This window comes from Chenopodium album, chromosome 27 (genome assembly GCF_948465745.1).
Source record: "Chenopodium album chromosome 27, dcCheAlbu1.1, whole genome shotgun sequence".
In the NCBI taxonomy this organism is placed as follows: Eukaryota; Viridiplantae; Streptophyta; class Magnoliopsida; order Caryophyllales; family Amaranthaceae; genus Chenopodium; species Chenopodium album.
The window spans coordinates 36,719,034-36,739,974 of NC_137860.1; the positions used below are offsets into that span (position 1 = coordinate 36,719,034).

Sequence of the window (20,941 nt, forward strand, 5' to 3'; positions counted from 1 at the left end):
TAGCATGAGGAAACAAATTAGTCCAAGCAGATGAGACTAAATACCTATCGAGCCTTTCTCTAACCCGGGTGTGAACTGATCGTCCTCTCTCCCATGTCCACCATTGGCCTTTGAAGCCTAAATCTCGAAGGTCACATGCTTCCATAGCCTCCCTAAATCCCTTCATATCCCTCCTTTCACGGTCAACCCCTCCCTCTTTCTCATCGTACGTCAAGATTTCATTGAAATCACCACCTAGAGCAATTGGTAAATTAGTTTCACCGCAAAGATGTCTCACTAAACTCCAAGTGCGATGGTTATTCCCTCCTTCCGGCCATCCGTACACACCCACAAAACGCCACTTCTCACTCCCTTGCATCACATCACCACAAATGTGGTTTTGTGAGTAAGATATGAGAGTGAAATCAATTACATCTTGACTCCAAAATAAACCTAAACCTCCTGCCTTACCTATACTAGATACCCCAAAAGAGTTTGTAAAGCCTAGCCTCCCTCTAAGTCCCTCCACAGCCTCCTTGCTAATTTTGGTTTCCGAAACAAAAACCAAACTTGGGCATACAGCAGCACTCCACCTCCGGAGTCTTCGAACTGTCCAAGGGTTGCCCAAACCCCGACAGTTCCAGCTTAGGATACTCATTGGAGCTGACGGGGCTGGAACTCTCCAACCTCCGTCGAAAAAACAGGAGCTATTGGTGATTCGGAACCGCATTTGCTACGTTTCCTAACCCCATCATCACTGCCTGCGGATTGTTCAAGCACTTCTCCAACCCCCCTCTTCTGTACTTCCATCTTCACTCCCCTCACTCCATCATCCACCTCCATATTAGCTTCCCCTACACTCCTCACTACCCTTTTCCACCCCTTTTTGCTCCCCTGCCTCTCCCCTGCTTCAAAGTAAAAAGGTATCGTACTCTTCTCCCCTCTTACTCCCTGTCCTTCGTCCAACCCCTCCTTAGCCAAGTTCGGGTTGTTCTCACACAAAGGGTCAGTTGCATAAGTCAGCAGTAACGAATTATGGGCTACACTTCCCGTCTCTCCCCTGCTAATCTCCTCAATCACTCCACCTACCAGTTGCTTATTTTGCTCCAGGTATTCACTTTCTCCATGTGAAGCAGATTCTTCATCAGAGTTCAGCACATCCCTCTCTTTTGTCACAAATAATTGTTTCCTGCTCTGAATAATTTGGTGGAGTTCATCAATATTTTTTTGCACTCCCTTTCTAGGTGATGCACGCATGAACAAACCCCATCCAAGCTTTCTTGATTTTTCCTCTTCCGATATCGCAACACAGTCCTTTTCTGAATGGCCGATCACCCCACACGCGAAGCAGAAGTAAGGCAATCGTTCATATTTAAACTCAATTTTAATTTCAGCACCCTTTTTGTCCTTAATCCATTGAAACCTTCGCAAGGGTTTCTCAACATCCAGCAATATTCTTATCCTCCTGTATCTCCCAAGTCCTAGAGTATCTTCCTCCAACTCCATAAATTCTCCAATGTTCTTTGTTAAGGCTTTAACATAGGCATCGGAATATACGTATGTCGTGTACTTGTATGTATATGTAAAAGAAAAGGAATTATGTGGAAGTTATACTGTTATTGATTTTTTTGTTCTTAAAAAAAATATAAAAATAAGAGAAGTTGAAGTGATATGGTTAAAGTAATGGAAGTTGGAGAGGAAGTTATCAATAAACAAAAAAAAAAATTAAAAAAAAAAAAAAAAAAAAAGAATGCATAGAATTGCTCCATTCACGAATTAAAGTGTTGTGGTTAAAAGTTGGAAAAATGACTCTTAAATTATAATATAGATAAGCCAAAAAACAAAAAATAAAAAACCAATAAAAAACCGTACTGTACTTAATTTTCTCCCTTGTTTGTCATCTTAATTGGATCACTAAAAATTTGATCCCCGATAGTGGTGAATGGAAGATGGAGTACATAGACAATTTGCCGGCGATGGATCTGATGAGGTCAGAGAAGATGACGTGTGTTCAGTTGATTATTCCGGTGGAATCTGCTCATCGCGCAATCTCTTACCTCGGTGAACTAGGCCTCCTTCAATTCCGTGAGGTATTCCTGTCAGATTAAGATTGTATGTGATTTCTTTTGCTGTTAGTATGTATGATTAGGCTTTTATTTTATTAATTATGTCTTAATATTGATGTTTCAATTCATCATTTCATTTCTGATGTTGCTTTTGATGTGACTGTAATTTGTATTTTGATTGTTCATCTGCATTGAATAGCTTAGATCTGAACCTCAATAAGGCATCATGAGGTTCTAGTGAGAGGATAGTGGAGCGCAGAACATCTCCATTATTGCTCAATTACTTATATGCGAAATAGAAATGTTACCGGGAACCTAATTCTAATAATCGCGATCTTCGCCTAGACGTTTGTCTGGCTAATCAATGTTTTTGAATTGATCATTATATATATTGAGTTGTGGTTGTTGGATTAATGTTAATTTGTTTTCTATTGTGCAGCTTAATGCTGATAAGAGCCCTTTTCAGAGAACATTTGTGAATCAGGTACCTTTTTAATGCCTAGGTAGCTTTTTTGCTTTCGCCTATTTACTTTAGAAGGCTTCTTTCAAGTAATGCTCAAGCGGCTATGCTTCTGAAAGATGCAAGAAGCAAGGAGTTGTCTACTTGGGGGACTTTTCCTTTTAAGCTTATTTTAGGCATTGATTGTTGTAAATGAATACAAATTTGTCATCCCCACTATGATAATTATCAACCATGGCGACGTGGCTATGTGTTACATACTATGTTTATATGCCCTTGTTTCACGAACCTCCTTTATCATATTTACTTATTTATTTCCTATTACGAAGAAAAGATTTAATAGGATATCAAGGTATAGTGCTGAGAGGACCATCCCAAAATTTCATTGGCTAGGCCTATAGCCAAAAAAAAAAAACCCCCATATTTTAACGATTGCGATGTGTATCTGTTTAAGAAACCTAATCCTACAGTAAAAAGAAAATATTTTTTTTTTTCAATTTTTTTTTTAATTTCTTTGTATAAATATCTTTTAGAATAAGGACTATCCTCATATCATTGTTGGTTTCCTAAAATTTTCCTGACATGTCTGCTATATGCATGCCTTGAGAGGTTGAGATTCATACCCTATGACTGACTAACATAGATTTCGGGCTACTGTTCTTTCAAATTTCTAATATAGACTCAAATGGATATTTCATATGATTGGGTTATGATTGCAGGTGAAGCGATGTGCAGAGATGTCAAGAAAATTGAGGTTTTTCAAAGATCAAATCAGCAAAGCTGGCTTGTTGATTTCTGGTCATCCTGGGATGCAACCTGATCTTGAGTTAGAAGAGTTAGAGGTTAACCATATATCTTTAAAATAATTTACAATTCACAAATATCAGTGATGCTGGAAACTGTTAATTGCTGCTTTGTCTTTCAACAACATTTCATTAGTTGAATCTTCTGTTATTTTAGCATTATTTGAATTTTTCTTGTCATAATTAGATAGATAGGCAAAATGGATGTAATGTTACTTCATTCCTAGATAAGTCACACAATCACACTTAGTTTGGAGATTTAGGACATTTGTTTATCGTGAATTAAATTTTTAAAAATGAGTGTAGACTATAGAAACAAACGAAAGGGATAAAGCAAATAGAAGGCTGATGATATGGAGCGAGAAAAGGAGAAAATAGAAGCGTGAGGGTGTGAAGATTATATTGGGGATCTTGTAACATAATGTGTGTAGTTTTTTCAGAAAATGGGATAATATTTGATTACCTTGTTATGCTATGTTGCATTCCAATTAGGTTCCCTCTTTTATAATTGTGTAGAACTGAATGCAAGTCTTGGATTGACTATTAAGCAGGGTGGATGGTAAAGAGGTGGTTTTTAAGATTGATTTTGAAATTTCAAATTTCTTGATGTTGAAAATAAGGGTCTTGATGTGCGATAGAGGCTCTAGATTTGCAATTGCTTGTCTAATGCTTATTATTCAATAATGGATTAATGGTGAATGGTGCATCTAGAGTGGTTAATCTTGTCGCAAAGGGTTGGAGCAAAGGCAAAGGGTTGGAGCAAAGGGATTCTCTTCTTTTCTTTTTTCCTTTGTAGTTGATTCTCTTAGGAGAATGTTGGAGTTGGGAAGGGGGTTGTTGGAGGTTAAAGTTATTTGGTTAATGGTGTGTGAAGAGGAGGTGGAGGTTTCCCTTTTGTTTTGTCTTTGGAAGCTGACTTTTACCATTTAAAAAGGTTATATTTGAGGTTAAATGAAGGGGCAAATGAGGATCGTTGGAAAGGATGGCAAATTGGTGCTCTGGTGAACTGTAGTTTGGAACGGTCAAACAAAGTAACTCACAAGGGTTGGAGCAAAACAGGGAACACTGGGTTTGATACTTAAGTTCAACCTTATTAAACTTTTCTTTGTTTCTAATTTTTATTTATTTATATTAATTTTTTTTTTCGTCATTGTTGTCTGAACTCTCTCAATACAATCTATCATTGTTCAAAATTCTTGTTGCTATTTAAACTTGTAAGTAAAATTTTAGGTCTGGTGATGACTGTTAAAAAAACTTATGATGATATTTTCTGATTTAGGTCTGGTGATGACTGTTAAAAAAAAAAAACAACTTGTGAGCCTGGAATTGGTATGTTATCCAATGGCTAAAGGAGGTTTATATTTTGAGAAAGTGGTTCCTAGATATATTGCATTTGTTGGAAAATGGTGAGGACTCGTGGCATTTTGCTCAAAAATTTGAGTCTCTTTGGCTACATGTCATCAAGAGCAGATATGGGTGACAAAATGAAACGAAGTAACCACCCCCCCCCCCCCCCCCCCTCTTTGGGTGAGGTTTAAAATAGGGGATAGACTTCGCATTCGTTTTTGGGAATATAAATAGAGAAGAGACTAGAGAGCAACCTTTTTTGTGTTTGATATCCTTGATTAATCCACTTGTCTTCTATCTATATTTACGGATTAAAAAGGAGCTTTCGTTTCTTGTTGAGATTATTGATTATTGATTGGCTGAATAGAAAAAGGCTGGTTACAGTGAAGTGGCAAGTTGCCTTTTGAGGGTTTTTTTTTTGCTTTGCATGTCTTTTCACGGGTTTCAATGGGCTAAAAAGTTGGCCAGGGTTTATAAGACTTACTTGATTGGTAAGATTCAAAGATATTGGGTTAATATGCTATTTTGGTTTGTGATTGATTGATTGCAAGGCAACTTGTCCTTTATTTGTATTCCTATACCAGCTGTCAATGTAACCAATTTTCTTATACTACAACCACAATAACAACATGAATTGTTCATGAATCTGATTTGGGGTCAGGTTAACATGAATCGTCATAAGGAATCGTTTGACAAAATTGGAATGTTCTCTTTGCTTCCCTACCCGTTAAAAACTTTGACATAACTCTTATGAATAGTGTTTGTGACAATTATACCCTCCAAAATGTTTATATACTTATTTGCGCTCATTTATGTTAATCGACTCTTTTTTTGAACTTTTAAAGAATAGTGTGCGGATGTTTATACCCTTAAAAATATTTGTTACATATTTTCCCTCATTAATGTTGTAACAACTAAATTTGTGACATAAGGCATTGAGGCCAAATTAAAAGAGTTCCACGGACACCCACATTAGCTGCCTTGCCCTAGTATACAAACAAATGTCACCCTATGTCAACTGACTTTTTTTTAGTCTGGATCATATTATATGTTCTTTTATGCTATTCTAAAACCAAAGGTATCCAGTAGAGGGCTCGGAATTCCAAATTATTTGATGCTCTATTAATTTCCTGTATGTAATCATACCTATATGACATTTCCTCCTTGCGGGTACCCAAGTTATGATAAGACAGAAGGGTCAAAATGCATTATGCTACTAAGACATTAGTGTGTCATACCTTCAGGCACTTGACTGAAAAGTCTCTTACAGAGTTTCATGTAGGTTTCAGAATGTTTAATCACTGCTTTTTGTTGCTGTAGATACGACTTGCTGAGCATGAACATGAGCTGATTGAAATGAATTCGAACAGCGAGAAGTTGCAGCAGACGTATAATGAGCTTCTGGAATTTAAGATGGTCTTGCAGAAGGTACTCATGCTTGCTATTCCGAATAGATTTTATATTCTTTGTGCCATTGTATCTTTCAACTATGTGTCCTCTGCAACCTTCTGTTACAACAAACGCAGCATGATTTTGTTCTAGGAATGCGCCAGTTACTCTCCTTGATGTTTGAATTCCATATAGCGTTAATTCTACCTTTCTTTGTCTATCAATCTACTATCTTTTACTGTGGTTTCAGTTTTTGTGTCTGGTTTCTAATGAATAATGTTGTTAGAATATTTCCTTGGAAAAACAGCTTCTGATTTGTTGCTGTTTTTTAGACTGTTATTCTGATGAATACCCCTTGTCCACCTGCCCTTAATTTATAAGTCCTGCTTGAGATAAATAAATTAAGGTGGCTCTTTGAAATAAGGGAATTGAATGCAGCGCGGGATGAGATCTCCAGTCTCTGTAGTTTTGGGGAGAAGAATTATGGAAGGTTTAGTTGAAAAACCACTATGGCATACATAATTGATTTATGAAGCTACACATTGATGATACTGGATATCCTCTGGTATAAATTGAGAAATACGTAAACAAAAGAGTTACTTTGCTCCAGATTAAACCCAAACGAAGAGTCTGTTCATGGGAATCTTAGCAGGATGATCTCTTCAATGGTAATTAGTAGAAACAAGTTATGTAGTCAGTGTGTATCCGTTTTACGATAGTTGCATCATAATGACTTTTTACACTGTTCTCTTATTAACTTAGCCCATATATAATTACTCATATGCAACAATTAATGTCATTATTTTATTTGTTGTTGGGTTAATCTCTATATGTTATTAAAATATAGTTTTTTTATGAAGATTTTTTTGCTGTTGAAGTAGTGCATTGGTGTACATGAATGTTTATAATGATGCAATGATGCGACTATTGTGAAATGAGAAAAATTCAATAATAAGGGCTACTTGTAGTTTAAAAAGGACTATTGTATATAATTAAAGGGGCGTTGCAAGAAATGGTGAACATGTCACAAGCATATGATCAGTGTATAAAAAGGCACGCCTAGGCGCTAGGGAATAAGGGTAGACGTTTTTTTTGCTCTAGGTGAGGCTAAGGCTGGAAATCGGGTCGGGTTGGGTTTGGGTTGTTGACATGTTTACATAAACGGGTCAACACCCCCAACTTGAACCCGACTTGTTTACATAAACGAGTCACAAAGTTGTACGTGAACGTGGCATGGTGTTATATGAACTCGACCCGATTTGACCAGTTTATTTATTTATTTATTTTTTTTATTTTTATTTTTTTTTGTGAAAGAATTGTTTAACAGGTTAATTTGGGGAAAATTAAAATAGATTATAGCAAAATCACATACTCAAATTTCAAAGTAAGGATATAGTAATAGAGAATTTAATACTTAAAATGAGCCAAACCCTAAAAATTGGGATAGTTGAAAGACTAAATTAAATAAGTAAACAAAGAGGGGACAAAAGACTTTATCACACAAAGATAAACCGGAAAAAAGGAGAAAAATGAACTCATTAAACATTTTCAGTTAAACGACATAATTGTAAAAAGACTGAAATTAACAAGTAAGGGTTTGTTTGGCATTGTTTTTTGTTTTCAGTTTTCAGGGTTTTTGAAAACCAAAAAACAAAAACAAAAAAAAAGAAAAAGGTGTTTTCATTTTTCTGTTGTCAATTTTCAAAATTATCATGATTTTAATAAGTTTGACTAATTTTTGATTCATTATGTGATATATATCATATGATTTCAAACAACAATAAAGCAGAAAATAGAAATCCACAGTGATGCCAAACAAACCCTAAATTAATAAATAAGCTGAGGAAGATTAACAAGTTTGAATCTACTATGAATCAGCAATGAATGAAACGAAGAGGGTGGAGAGAGGAGAGAGTAAAGAGAAGGAAGGAAAGCAGCTGTGTGTTAATTTTAGGTTGGGAGTTAATCCATTTAGACAAACCGGTTGAAAATCTCAATCAAAGCCCATTTTTTCGGGTTGGGTTCGGGTCGGGTCAACTTTTGCCAGCCTAGGTGAGGTGCATTCAAAGAAGCGCATTTGAGGCACGTATAAGCAAATTTCTTGGAATATGTTCCAAGTTAACAAGGGGTATTGTATGTAATTAAAGGGTATGCTAGTTTTTGTGAACATGTTCCAAGCATACGAATAATCACAATAGCTGAAGCTCTAGGCGATTATGGATATATGATGTATCTCTCCTCTTCAAGGCAATCACAAAACTCTTGAAAACAAAGGTTAGGGTTGTACTTTTTTTTGTGTCTATTACAGTCTAAGTTTGTGCTTAAAATATGATATTAACAATGAAAATATTGTTGTTTACTTTGAAGTTGAATTTAATTCAATCACGATAAAAGAGCTCTTGTTATTTTGCTTGTATTAGAAATATATGTCCATCTTGTTCCTTTGATTGAACACTATACCCATTTTATAAGGAGCTTAATTTGATTTAAAAGGAGGTCCTATTTTTCAAAGGAAAAAAAAAAAAAAAAAAGAGCCTGCTCCTAGAATAAGAAATTAAGAAGCGAAGAAAAATATCTGAAGTAGACTCACGTTTTTCTCTGTATAACCATCTGTCTCCCTCTGTGGAAAAATGTTCTTAATTATTTAAATTATGTTTATTTTCCACAAGGAGTTGTTTTATTTGGTCAATGTATAGGGCTGACCTGTGTAGACAGGGTTAGTTGTGTACTCAAGATTTTTTTTTTCCACGTAGAGGTTAATGTCTTTATAACGTGATTAAACAATGATGCATCAGCTGTCAAGACATGCAAATTATACGACTTTAATTGATGAGTTAAAAAATGCTTGTAAAGTGCTAGTTAATGCCCCTATTGGAATTTATTATTTATTATTTATTTTTATTCTATTTTTATCAATCAGGCCGGATCCTTCCTTGTACCAGGAAAGAGTCCTGCTGTTGCAGAAGAAGTGGAATTAGATGAGAATATTCATTCAAGTGATGATTATGCTGATACAGCATCTTTATTGGAACAGGTAACTGTGTGCCTTCTTTAAATATTCTTTTACTTGTTGCTATATTTCTGACGTAAGAGGATCAATTTTTCAGGAGATGCGTGGAACACCAGTACAATCTGGTGTCCGGTGTATGTGTGGAATCATATGTAAATCTAAGGCTCTTAAATTTGAGAGGATGTTGTTTCGTGCAACAAGAGGCAACTTGCTTTTTAATCAGGCGCCAACTGATGTTTATATTTCAGATCCTACCTCATCCGAAATGGTCAGTATCATAGATTGTTCTTGTAGCTAATTTTTTTTCTTAGTTCCTGTACTTGGCCAGCTAATTCTTTGCTGTTGTTTATTATCGCATTTCAAAAAAAAAAAAAAAAAAACTTTACAACTATGTCTGATTTGGTACTGTTCTACCTTTTCTGTTTTTGGAAACAATACTTTTGGAACTGTAGAAGTCATCTCTACTCAATCTCCGGCTTTATTGGTAGTAAGTTTTATAGTGGTTGATTGTTGTTACTGCAGGTTGAGAAAATAGTTTTTGTTGTATTCTTCTCTGGAGAGCAAGCGAGAATGAAAATTTTGAAAATTTGTGAAGCATTTGCTGCTAATTGCTATCCCGTTCCAGAAGAAATTAACAAACAAAGGCAAATTATTAAAGAAGTGAGTCTTGCCGATTCCCTATTCTAGCTTCCCTTTTTTTTTTTGTTTTTTGTTTTTTTTTTTTTTTCCTTTTTCTTTGGCAGACAACTTCAGCTTCTGTTTTCTATTGAGACCTGGCTCTTTATGTGTGAAAAAATTTATTCATCTTAAAAATATTTTTTATTAGACTAGGGGCCTAAAAATTCAACAGCTATCCATGAGACCATGATGCATGATCATAACAACAACTAACCCATCAACTAGGTTGGTAAAGCAAGTTTTGAGTTGGGATTTGTTTGTGGACGAGTGGATGTAGATGAGTTGCAGGTCAAGTGGTGTTGAATTTTGACTGTACTAATGCTTGGTTGTAATCCAAAAGTTCAATAAAATTCCACTAATGGTAAAAGTGACTGTAATGGATAGTTTCTGCAAATTATATTTAAAAGTTGAGCTTTTACTCTAGAATTATGGTTTGGATTGACCTTTTAATATATTATCCTATTTCTAACATGTACTGTAATTATTTTTGGTCAATCTACATGAAAATTTTGACTTTAATTAATATTTATTGTACACCAAACTAATGAAACAACGTTGACCTTTCAACCCAACGTGTGATCAAGACTGACCTGTTCAGGTTATTCTTGTGCAGCCAATTTTGACTTGTGGTCCATGGATCCATGTTATATACCATACTCAGCTCAGTTCCTAGTTGGGTTGGATTTGTCTTTCTATTTATAATAGTTGCTTAATCAACAAAATTGCTCTAAGTTATCTCTAGACATGCTCACCAATGAACAACACCCTCCCTCCCCCAACAAAAATATTATTTTGAATGTCTTGCTCCTTACCTTCCTTTTCCGATGTGCTTCATTTGGTAATGCTCTTAGTTTAACGAGGATGGATTGCATGGATCTTCTTTTCCCCTTCCACAAAAAATGTACCATATATACTTATAAGTAGCAGCAACTCTATGAGAAAGACATGTTATTATTTCCTTGCATGCTTGCTCAAACTTATTTTTAGGAATTTTGTTTGGTTTTCAATTCTCGGGCAATTGTTAGTACTGATTGATATAAGTGGTTGAAAGTTTACTTCCTTTTATTTATAGGAAATTAAGTTCTGAAATGGACCATTTGATTGATTTTCCTTTTAATAAGATGTTCATTTGTTACATGAAGTTACAAAGTCCTAAAACACCTCTCTCTAGTTGGCCTATGGACTTGAATCTGCCAATTATTATTCCATTACTTCCAATTGTTCGATCTTATGTTTGGGAGACTAAATGTAATCTGTTATTACCAGGAAGATGACCCCTGCGATTCATAGTAATGTACTTGGTTACTTTCTAAAAATGAAATTAGCTTTCCTAATATGATTTTCTATTATGGTATTAAATCTTGGCTGCATCACCACATCACAATTGCTTTATAGAGGACTTTAAACTTACCCCGATCAATATATAGACTGCAACTGCTGATTACCACCCACATTGCCCACCAAGATGGTTCCATGGCTGAACCTGAGATTTAAACCATGTTTTCCAAGCAGTTCCTAAACATGCTGGTTGAATATGATTGTTGTCTTTTTAACCCTGAACCATCCAATAGTGAAAAGGGGTCATAATAAATAATGTAGGCTGTTGGCATGCTTTCAGGTTTCCTCACGGTTGGCTGAATTGGAAGCCACACTTGATGCTGGGATGCGTCACCGCAACAAAGCCCTTGCTGATGTTGCCTTTCATCTAACAAGTTGGATGAATTTGGTAATATATGTTGTCATTTCTAGATCTGCGTAGATTACTGCTTTGAATTTGGAACCTCCACTTCTTGGTGGCATGAAAGTGTTTATAATCAGTTTGGATTGTGTCATTTGCTGGCCATGTTTATGATTTATGTGATAGTGGACTTCTTGGATGGAAAACAATAGAATATTAATCAAGATTAAGCTCAACTCAATAATGAAGGAAGACAACTTATCTTGGATGGAGTAAAAATAATATATACAAATTGGGTTTACAAGAGTTTGCTTAATCTCCTTTCTTTAATGATTTGCACATTTGCACCATATTTTACACGATTTGTACAATCTCATCAGATAAAATCTCATGATTTATTTATAAAGAAATAACGTAATCATGTAAAAATCTTATTGGATCATCTCGATGTAAAAAGAGAGTATGACACTTGCTAATGTGAATGGAAAAGTTACATTTTATTTACTAAACAAGAAAAGTCTGATGCTGCTCAAAACCTGATGCTTGACTCCAGTTATTCAAATAAAGCAACTTGGAACTCTTGACATGAGAAAATAATACTACAGAAGCTGCTGTCTTATATGAGTTCATCACCAAGTTGCCAGCTGACCCAATTTTCTCACTTCAACAATCCAGCCTTTTGTTATTTTTGGTTTTTCACAGGAACATCATTGTTCAAACGAGGTTGCATCCAACATTCCAATTTATCCCAAACTGGGCTAAGTGTCAAATAGAAAGAACTCAAGCACACAGTGTCAAATAGAAAGAACTCAAGCACACCTGGTGTTTGCAGTCCTCTTAATTTTTGTTGCCTTTTAAGTTCTAACATCGAGTGAAATGTTCATAGGTAAGAAGGGAGAAAGCTGTATATGATACCCTGAACATGCTGAATTTTGATGTGACAAAAAAATGCCTTGTTGGAGAAGGTTGGTGTCCAATATCTGCAAAAAGTCAGGTAATACCCTCTTTTATCAATGTACAATATACTATTGGAAATGTTATTCAAATTCTTTTGAAGTTAATTTTATCTCCCAATTAATATTCAGAATTAATAATTCCCAGATTCAGGAGGCTCTTCAGCGTGCAACATTTCACAGTAATTCTCAGGTAGGCGTAATATTTCATGCTATGGATTCAGTGGAATCTCCTCCAACGTACTTCAAAACCAACCGTTTCACAAATTCATTTCAAGAAATCGTTGATGCGTATGGGTGAGTTTAGCTCTATCTTCTTGTTATCATAGGTCCTAGTGTCCTACACTCCATTCTACTTACCATTAAACATTTTTTCTCATGAAGTCCGAAAAGAAATAAAGCTTTTACTTTTATGTTTTATGTGTAAGAGTAACTTCGTAAATGTATGATTTCATATTGTTGGGTGTAATGGGTTTGTCCAACTATCTTTGTTTCCAATGATGCTCATCTTCTAGGGTAAAGCTCGAGTTTATAAACTCATGGGAGTTATGTATTTATAGATATCACATGTACAAAAAGTAAACATTAAACACAATGACAGGATAATTTATCAAGAACAAAGAAATTTTGGATATTTATGTACCATGAGGTCCTCCATTATTATATCATAATTAACTTTATTAAGTTAGGAGTTCTAATTGTTGGAAGTGTAGAGGAACAATAGGTTTTTTTTTTTTTTTTTTTTTTTTTTTTTTTTTTTTTTTTCAATAATTGTTGGAAGTGTAGAGGAACAATAGGATTTTTTATTTTTATTTTTATTTTTTCAAAAAATAATAAATTTAATTTGTTTACAACTTGACGTTGTCGAGAGTAAGATCTATAGTATTGTATTATACCTTTTTGCCTTCCATTTTACTTGCAACACTAAAATTTTACACTTGCCAATCCACAATATGAACTATTGAAAGCTTTGGTTGTGTATTGGAAAAAAATATTAAAAATCAATTTTAATAAAGTAAGACGAATCCAACAAAATCCCGCGTGAGTATATATTATTATCCGTCCACATTAATTTATCCCACGTGACAAGATCTGTATTTAATGGTTCATCTTCCTTCTCATTTCTCGGTCTTTCTCATTCTTATTTTATTTTGCCTCTATACATCAGTTTATATAATCCCATCGTGTTAAAAAACTCCACCCATGTATCTATCATCTTTTTTAAGGGTTTTTGATTGTACTTGCATTAGTTTTTTGCTTTTTGCTTATGGTATGTAATCTAATTATTGGTTTGTATTTAAGGTGCTAAAGATGTAATTAGTCTCAAAGTTAACTCATTAAACTTGTAAAATGAAAATTCGAGCTCCCAAACTTGAAGGATGATGAATTAATATATAAAGGTGAGAGATAGATGGGTAAATAAGGGGCAAATTTGGTTATCCTTAGAAAAGTGTTTTAGTAAATGGTTTTAGACAAAGTAAAAAAAAAAAGTAATAAAACTTCATCTGTCTTCTTTTATTTGCAACACAACCTTTGAGCACATTTTCTTAGGAGTTGATTAGAGTAGGTAAATGAACGGCTTTATCAAAATAATTTTAACACTGGATTAGAGGAGGGATAGGTACTCCGTGTGTAAAGTATTTTTATTTATTTGCCCATTTACATTACTTAATATCTTTCTCAAAGTGTGTGCCATGAAAATGAAGGAAGTACATTACAAGTTGATTTTCCATAAAAGGTATATTTACATGCGTGTATGCTTACATGCATGCACACATTCATGTTCACATATTATGTGCACACAAACAGACATGTGACTTAGATGTTTGAAGAAAAAAATCTTTTAAATTGCACTTTACTCCTAGCACTTCTAGCCTTAAATTAAACAAGCATATACATTTACTACTCAATCTTTTGGTTGTCGTTCGATGTGTAATACTCATAAAGTAGTTTTCCTTGATTGAATAACCTAGGTTGTTTGGACTCTTCATTTGTGTTGACACTCGGACATGGTTATGACACTTGTCAATAAATTGGTAGACATTAGAGTTATCTCTGACACGACAACACGACTGAAATTGACACAACACAAACACGAAGTTACTGAGAGAAAACGTGTGGTTGACACGACACAACACGAAACCAACCCAAAAATGACTCGTTTCGATAATTTAGTCAAATTATGCAGTAATCTTACATAAAACATAGTTTTTGAAATTTTGTTAACAACACAAAATGGGCACAAGACCAAAGAGTGACTTAGATATCAAAAAGTGACAATTTTCTTCTTTTTTCTCTGCAATGGTCAAATAGTGACACAAAGAGCGACTTATTTTGCAGTGTCGCTGGATATCAAGAAGCCAATCCTGCAGTTTATACTATTGTCACTTTTCCATTCTTGTTTGCGGTTATGTTCGGGGACTGGGGTCATGGTATCTGCCTGCTGATGTTAGCATTATTCCTCATAGCCCGAGAAGGCAAGCTTAGTTTGCAGGTACAACCTTTTTCTGGCATTTTGTTGGGCACTGTTCTTTTTGGGGATTTTCTCTGTCGCCTCCTATGTGTTTAATTTTTCATCATTGACTGTTTACTTTTCTTCTTCTTCTTCAAAAGAATCTGCATAGTCAATGAAGAAATTTGTCTTGCCATAACACACATATGATATATCTAAATTTGAAGAAATCTGATTATCTAAAAGATATTTCTTTGATGAGGTCCTACAAATTGTCCATTGTTACAAAATGGCAATCTGGCAGACATATCATCTTCCTAAACATTTTTTTTTTTTTTCTTTTTAAACACACATGAAATATCTAAATCCTTTTAGATTATCTTAAAGACATATCTTTGATTAGGTCCTACAAACTGTCCACTGTTACAATAAGGCCAGGCAGACAGGTCATCTTCCTAAAGGACCTAAACAGTTCACCTTTTTTTCAAAAAAAAAAAAAAAAAATAATAATAATAATTGTTATTCATATGAAACATCAGTATTTAGATGATTTACATGTGTTTTTATCTTTATTTAATAAAATCAACCACTTTAATTTGCATTTTTTAATTAGATTTTCATGTTTAAGGGAAAATGATATATATGATTAGGCCCACATTCTTCATCCTAGATGTTTTATCATTTTTTTCCTGCTTTGGTTATATGTGATGCCTAACAATGATAGTGCATAGGTTGTTTTGCTCTGTGACTTCATGTTAGTCTTTTTAGGATAGTTGCTCATCCCACTAAAGTCCCAAGGCATTTTATTGGGATTTGTTTCGTAGATCCTAGTCAACGATGATTGTGGTAATTATTGTTTATTAAAATTTTGTTTGGGTAATTTTCCTATTACAGTGTGTTTGGATAGGATGTTTTGGAGGGAAAGTGATTAGAGTGAGGGATTTTATTTCCCTCGTTTTGGTATGATTTGGTTTTGAAGGGAAAGGAATTGGGGGATGCCTCCAATTCCCTTCCCCTTTAATTAACCAAATCCTTTTAATGTTAGAAAGGTTTGGATGAAAAGTACAAGCTCATATCTTGATTCTCTAGAGTTGGGTTATCATGAAATTGGAGCAATGGAGGCAAAACTTAGAATTTAGGGGTTTAGAGACTAAGTCGTAGCAAGACTGAGTACATGGAATGTGTTTTAGGACTTAATGAATAATTCAGTTGGGGATATGGTAACATTGGATGGCAAGGAGGTTCCTATGAGCGAGTCTTTTATAAACCTTGGGTCGATTTTGCTAGAGAGTGGAGATATGGACTAAGGTGTAACCCACACAATTAACTAAAGTTGGCTTAAATGATTATCAACTTGGGTATTGTGTGCGTGGAGCATACCTATGAAGTTTAAGGAAAAATTCTGTTTGCGCCTATCATTGAGTTGTTATTTAGGACAGATCTTTCGGAAAATGAGAGTAGGAGATATGCGTTTGTTGAGATGGATGCATGGGAATACCCTTATTGATAGAATTAGAATTGTTGATATTAGAAGGAAAGTTGGAGTTGCGGATATTGAGTATATAATAAGGGACAACCGATTGCATTGGTTTGGGCATGTAAGGCGGAGATCGGAAGACGCACCAGTAATGAAATTAGAGGGTTGGGATTTAGGTGATCTAAGAAGAGGTCTGTAATAGACTAACCTAGAGGGATAGTATGGGAATTTTAGTAATTTTAGCTTATTAGAGTTAGTAGTCTTTAGTATAAATAGAGAGGTAAGGGTAAGAAGGTAGGCAGGCAAAAATTGGATGAAACTTGTTGAGAGTTGTGCAAGTCACTTTTGGAGAGTTGTGAGCTAAACTCACTTTTGAAGATTGATAGCCTTAAGCCATTATCCTATCTTTTGTAACCTTTCAACCATATTATCAATCAAATCCAAGCTTTAATCTTCAATTACTTACATTATTAAATCAGATTATAATCCCAAAAAAGCCAGTGCATTACAAGGTCAAGGAAGACCAAAGATGACTTAGATAAAAGGTGTTAAGAAGGACATGAAAAAGTTTATTTTGCAGGAGCATATAACATTGGATAGAAGGGAATGGAAGGAGAGGATCATAGTTGGTGAAGAGATAATTTCTTAGTTCATGTAGCCGACCCCATGATTGGAATGAAGGCTTTGATTGTTGTTGTTGTTGTTGTTGTTGTTATGAGTTGACATGTAAATCTTGATTACATATGTTTGGCACTTTAAGGTTTATTAATCCTTTTAGGTCTTATACTAATTATAACCTATTTGTAAGAATAAGGTTGTTGATGCCTGGAGGCTGGAGTTATATATTCCTTATTTTGTGGTATGTTTTACGTTTAAATAGTCACAGGAGAGTACCTTTTGCTGTGTTGAATATGAGTTTCCACTTCTTGTTATTGGTGTAGACTGCTTTAATTTTTCTTTCTAATTTTACAATTCTCTCTACCGTTTTTCTCTGTTTTTCTGTGACTTCCTCTTATCCCTAGTTCATAATTCTTTGATAATTTTCTTCATGTAAACTGGAAGGGTTACATGTGATTTCTCTCAATTCTGTACTTACCATGCAATTATTACTTGCAGAAACTTGGCAGCTTTATGGAGATGCTGTTTGGTGGGCGCTATGTGATCCTTCTTATGGCTCTTTTTTCAATTTACTGTGGGCTGATCTACAACGAGTTCTTTTCTGTCCCATTCCATATATTTGGTCAATCTGCATACAAATGCAGAGATGCAACATGCAGGTAATTGTTATATGTTTGCTGCCCGAGTTGTGGAAAATATGATGAGTTTGGTATAAGAAAGGCCCAATTACAATTAAACTTATAGCTAGGTTTGATTTAAAAGCTTATACAGAATTATATTGTATTAATCCAAATTAAATACAACCTCTAGTTGGATGTCACAGTGTCCCACTAACAATGGCTTTGAGAAAAATATAAATTTTGTTGTTAAAGGTTCCTTTGTAGTTATATTTATCAAATATAGCGATTTGTTCTTTGTATGGAATGATTATGAATTTGTTGATTACTTAGGCAAAGGCAAGTTTAAACCTGACTTGCAAACATGCCTCACTAAAGTTCTGGTATCACTCAAGGGGAAAAATTCTCACTTATATTTATATTTTGTTTTACGATTTCATCAGTGATTCTTCTACTGCTGGTTTAGTCAAATTTCGGGATCCCTACCCTTTTGGTGTAGATCCCAGTTGGCGTGGAAGCCGTTCAGAGCTACCGCTTCTTAACTCATTAAAGATGAAGATGTCTATATTGTTGGGTGTGGTGCAAATGAACTTGGGGATCATATTAAGTTACTTCAATGCAAGGTTCTTTAGCAACTCAGTGGATATAAGGTACTGCCTTTAGCTGCATATCTGGTCTTCAAGTCTCTATGGTTCATGTGAAATGTTCACCTAGGGACTTATTTTGGTTCTTAGGTATCAGTTTTTGCCTCAGATAATATTTCTCAACAGCCTTTTTGGCTATCTTTCGCTCCTAATTATTATCAAGTGGTCCACTGGATCTCGAGCCGACCTCTACCATGTTATGATATATATGTTTCTGAGTCCTTTTGAGGACCTTGGAGAAAATGAGTTATTCTGGGGGCAGAGACCATTACAGGTAATAATTTGAATCATTGCTTTGTTACATCTTAAATGTAGATCTTTCAGATCTTATTAAAGTTTGTCATCTGCAGATATTACTGTTGCTACTGGCCATGGTTGCAGTTCCTTGGATGCTTTTCCCAAAACCATTTATTTTGAAGAAGCTTCATTCTGAGGTAGCTTGCAGTGCTTATATCTGTTTGATATATTTCTCTCTTTGTCAAAGTCATTTCTTTATTTAAGATATTTTATGTTTGGTTGATGATAAAGAAAAAATTTGAGTGATTTGAGATATTTACTGTTCTTTGAAGGAATTTAGGCTTACATTTTAGTATGATTTATAGGACTTAATTGAAGACCTCTTTCCTTGTGATGTACTACATTTATGGAAGAGAATTTAATGTTTTTATCTGATTTAGTTATCAGGATGATGTCAATTAAGATCTTCTTTATGCTAATTGGCCGTGTCAGCTTCTTTGCTTTGCTTGATGTTTCTGCTTGTCCCTCCTTTTACTATATTGCTTCACAGAGATTCCAAGGGCGTATGTATGGGATACTTCACTCCACTGAAATGGATCTTGATGTGGAGCCTGACTCTGCACGACAACTCCATCATGAGGATTTCAATTTTAGTGAGATATTTGTGCATCAATTAATACACTCCATAGAGTTTGTCTTGGGTGCTGTTTCGAACACAGCATCATATCTACGTCTTTGGGCTTTGAGGTACGTGCTGTTTTTCATTTCTTAATGCTTTGCAGCTGTTTAGTCCTGTTCATCAAACTCATATACTACATTGACCGTGGTGCCATATTGACAGCTTGGCTCACTCAGAATTATCAACCGTATTCTATGAGAAGGTCCTGCTCCTTGCCTGGGGGTGAGTGTTCATGGTCAATTTATCTTATTTAGTTATTTACCACCACATACACACACACACACACACACACACACACACACACACACACACACACACACACACACACACACACACCTCAAAGAGAAAAAAAGAAATGAATGAAAGGTAGTGAAACCCACTGTTTCATACTTTTTTGGGTAGTTAAACTTCCTTATTACTTTTTTTTGCAAGCATATAAAGAGACACGTTAACTGAAATTAACAAGGTAATTTAACTTCTATTGGTGGTAATTTTAACTCTAATCATGTCGTTCATCTAAACTATATTCTCAACTAGTAGTTGATCTTCATCATTATTATTATTATGGTGTGATATCGTTTTTATTTAAATATATTTTGCCATTAGGTTTTTTGCATAAAGCTCGTTTTCTGCAATAGATCTAATATAAGAAAAGAGCTTTTTTTGCATAAAGCTCGTTTTCTGCAATAGATCTAATATAAGAAAAGATATCCGTCATGCTTTTGTTTGATTATTGTGTTTGATAGTTATTGTTGTTATATCTTCAGGTACGAGAATCTTGGTATCCGGTTGGTGGGGCTTGCTGTGTTTGCCTTTGCAACTGCTTTCATACTGCTTATGATGGAGAGTCTTAGTGCATTTTTGCATGCTTTGAGGCTTCATTGGGTGGAATTTCAAAACAAGTTTTACCATGGCGATGGTTATAAATTTAAACCTTTTTCCTTCGCCATACTAACAGATGAGGATGATTAGTCAACTTTTTGTAAAGTTTGATTCTTGTAGAGATTAGTATAGTGAGAAAACCAGCTGATGCTCCCAAGTCCCTACAGAAGCTTGAGTGGGCCATTCGAAAACAAGTTTTCGCTGGCTGACGCGGAAGTCCTTCAGGTGACATTTTCTGCATATTTACAAAAAGTGAACCTCACATACATTCTTCTATTTGATCATAATAGTGTTTCTTACAGTTGTGTCAAACCCAGGAAAATGAAATCACCTTCTGTTAACACCCCCCCCCCCCCAAAAAAAAAAAAAAAAAAGAGAATATTGAACTAATAGGGAATATTGTAAAGATAGATGTCTTATAACCATGTAGCTTTAAGAATAGATTGACTTCTTGTTTTGGATCTGTTTACGAGCCTCTCAATTTGTCGTTTCCATTTTTTTTTTTTTTTTTGGGGTTTAGGGTTTAGGGTCAAATAGTCAAAATATCGAAATGGCAACTCCATAACCTTTAGAACTAGAAAAAGATTGTAGGATGATTATTTACAAAAAATCTTGTATTTTCATGCTCTATAGCTCTTTAAAGCTTTGGAATTGTTTAAAAAAAAAGGTTGGAATTCAGTTATTCATTAACATTGAAGCCCTAAATTGAAATCTCAAATTTGTGATACCCTAAAATTTAGCTCAGAAAAGGTTTAATATTGAATCATTCGCAAAATATGTGTTATATTTTAATTCTTATAAGCCCCATGTTTACAGAATTCGAAACATAAAGTGATTCGTTCATGCTTCTAATTTCATTCTTTAAAGCTATGCACGCCATCTCTTAGTTTAGAAAAACAATAGTTGGCTATACCCTAAAATTGAATCAAAATCTTAATTTCATGGCACCATTAATTTCAGCGTAGAACATAT

The 20,941-nt window shown here is 34.7% G+C and overlaps 1 protein-coding gene across 1 annotated transcript; it reads left to right on the top strand.

Annotated features, from left to right (window-relative positions):
- Positions 1 to 1,762: 1,762 nt before the first annotated feature.
- On the top strand, positions 1,763 to 20,432 carry LOC145619168 (V-type proton ATPase subunit a1-like). The gene is made up of 18 exons (XM_081673799.1): positions 1,763 to 2,069; positions 2,485 to 2,529; positions 3,225 to 3,347; positions 5,976 to 6,083; positions 8,965 to 9,078; positions 9,152 to 9,322; positions 9,577 to 9,714; positions 11,351 to 11,458; positions 12,297 to 12,404; positions 12,512 to 12,660; positions 14,704 to 14,857; positions 17,409 to 17,569; positions 17,971 to 18,177; positions 18,262 to 18,445; positions 18,522 to 18,605; positions 18,959 to 19,155; positions 19,250 to 19,309; positions 19,855 to 20,432. The coding sequence occupies exons 1-18, from the start codon at positions 1,929 to 1,931 to the stop codon at positions 20,057 to 20,059; spliced, it is 2,457 nt and encodes an 818-aa protein (XP_081529925.1). The 5' UTR covers positions 1,763 to 1,928; the 3' UTR covers positions 20,060 to 20,432.
- The last annotated feature ends 509 nt before the right edge of the window (positions 20,433 to 20,941 follow it).

Bases quoted from the DNA above. Each gene is read 5' to 3' on its own strand.
- LOC145619168 (XM_081673799.1), top strand. From the start codon at position 1,929: ATGGAGTACATAGACAATTTGCCGGCGATGGATCTGATGAGGTCAGAG. The intron at 14,858-17,408 runs GTACAACCTTTT...TATTACTTGCAG, and splicing joins AAGGCAAGCTTAGTTTGCAG to AAACTTGGCAGCTTTATGGA. The intron at 18,446-18,521 runs GTAATAATTTGA...TGTCATCTGCAG, and splicing joins GGGGGCAGAGACCATTACAG to ATATTACTGTTGCTACTGGC.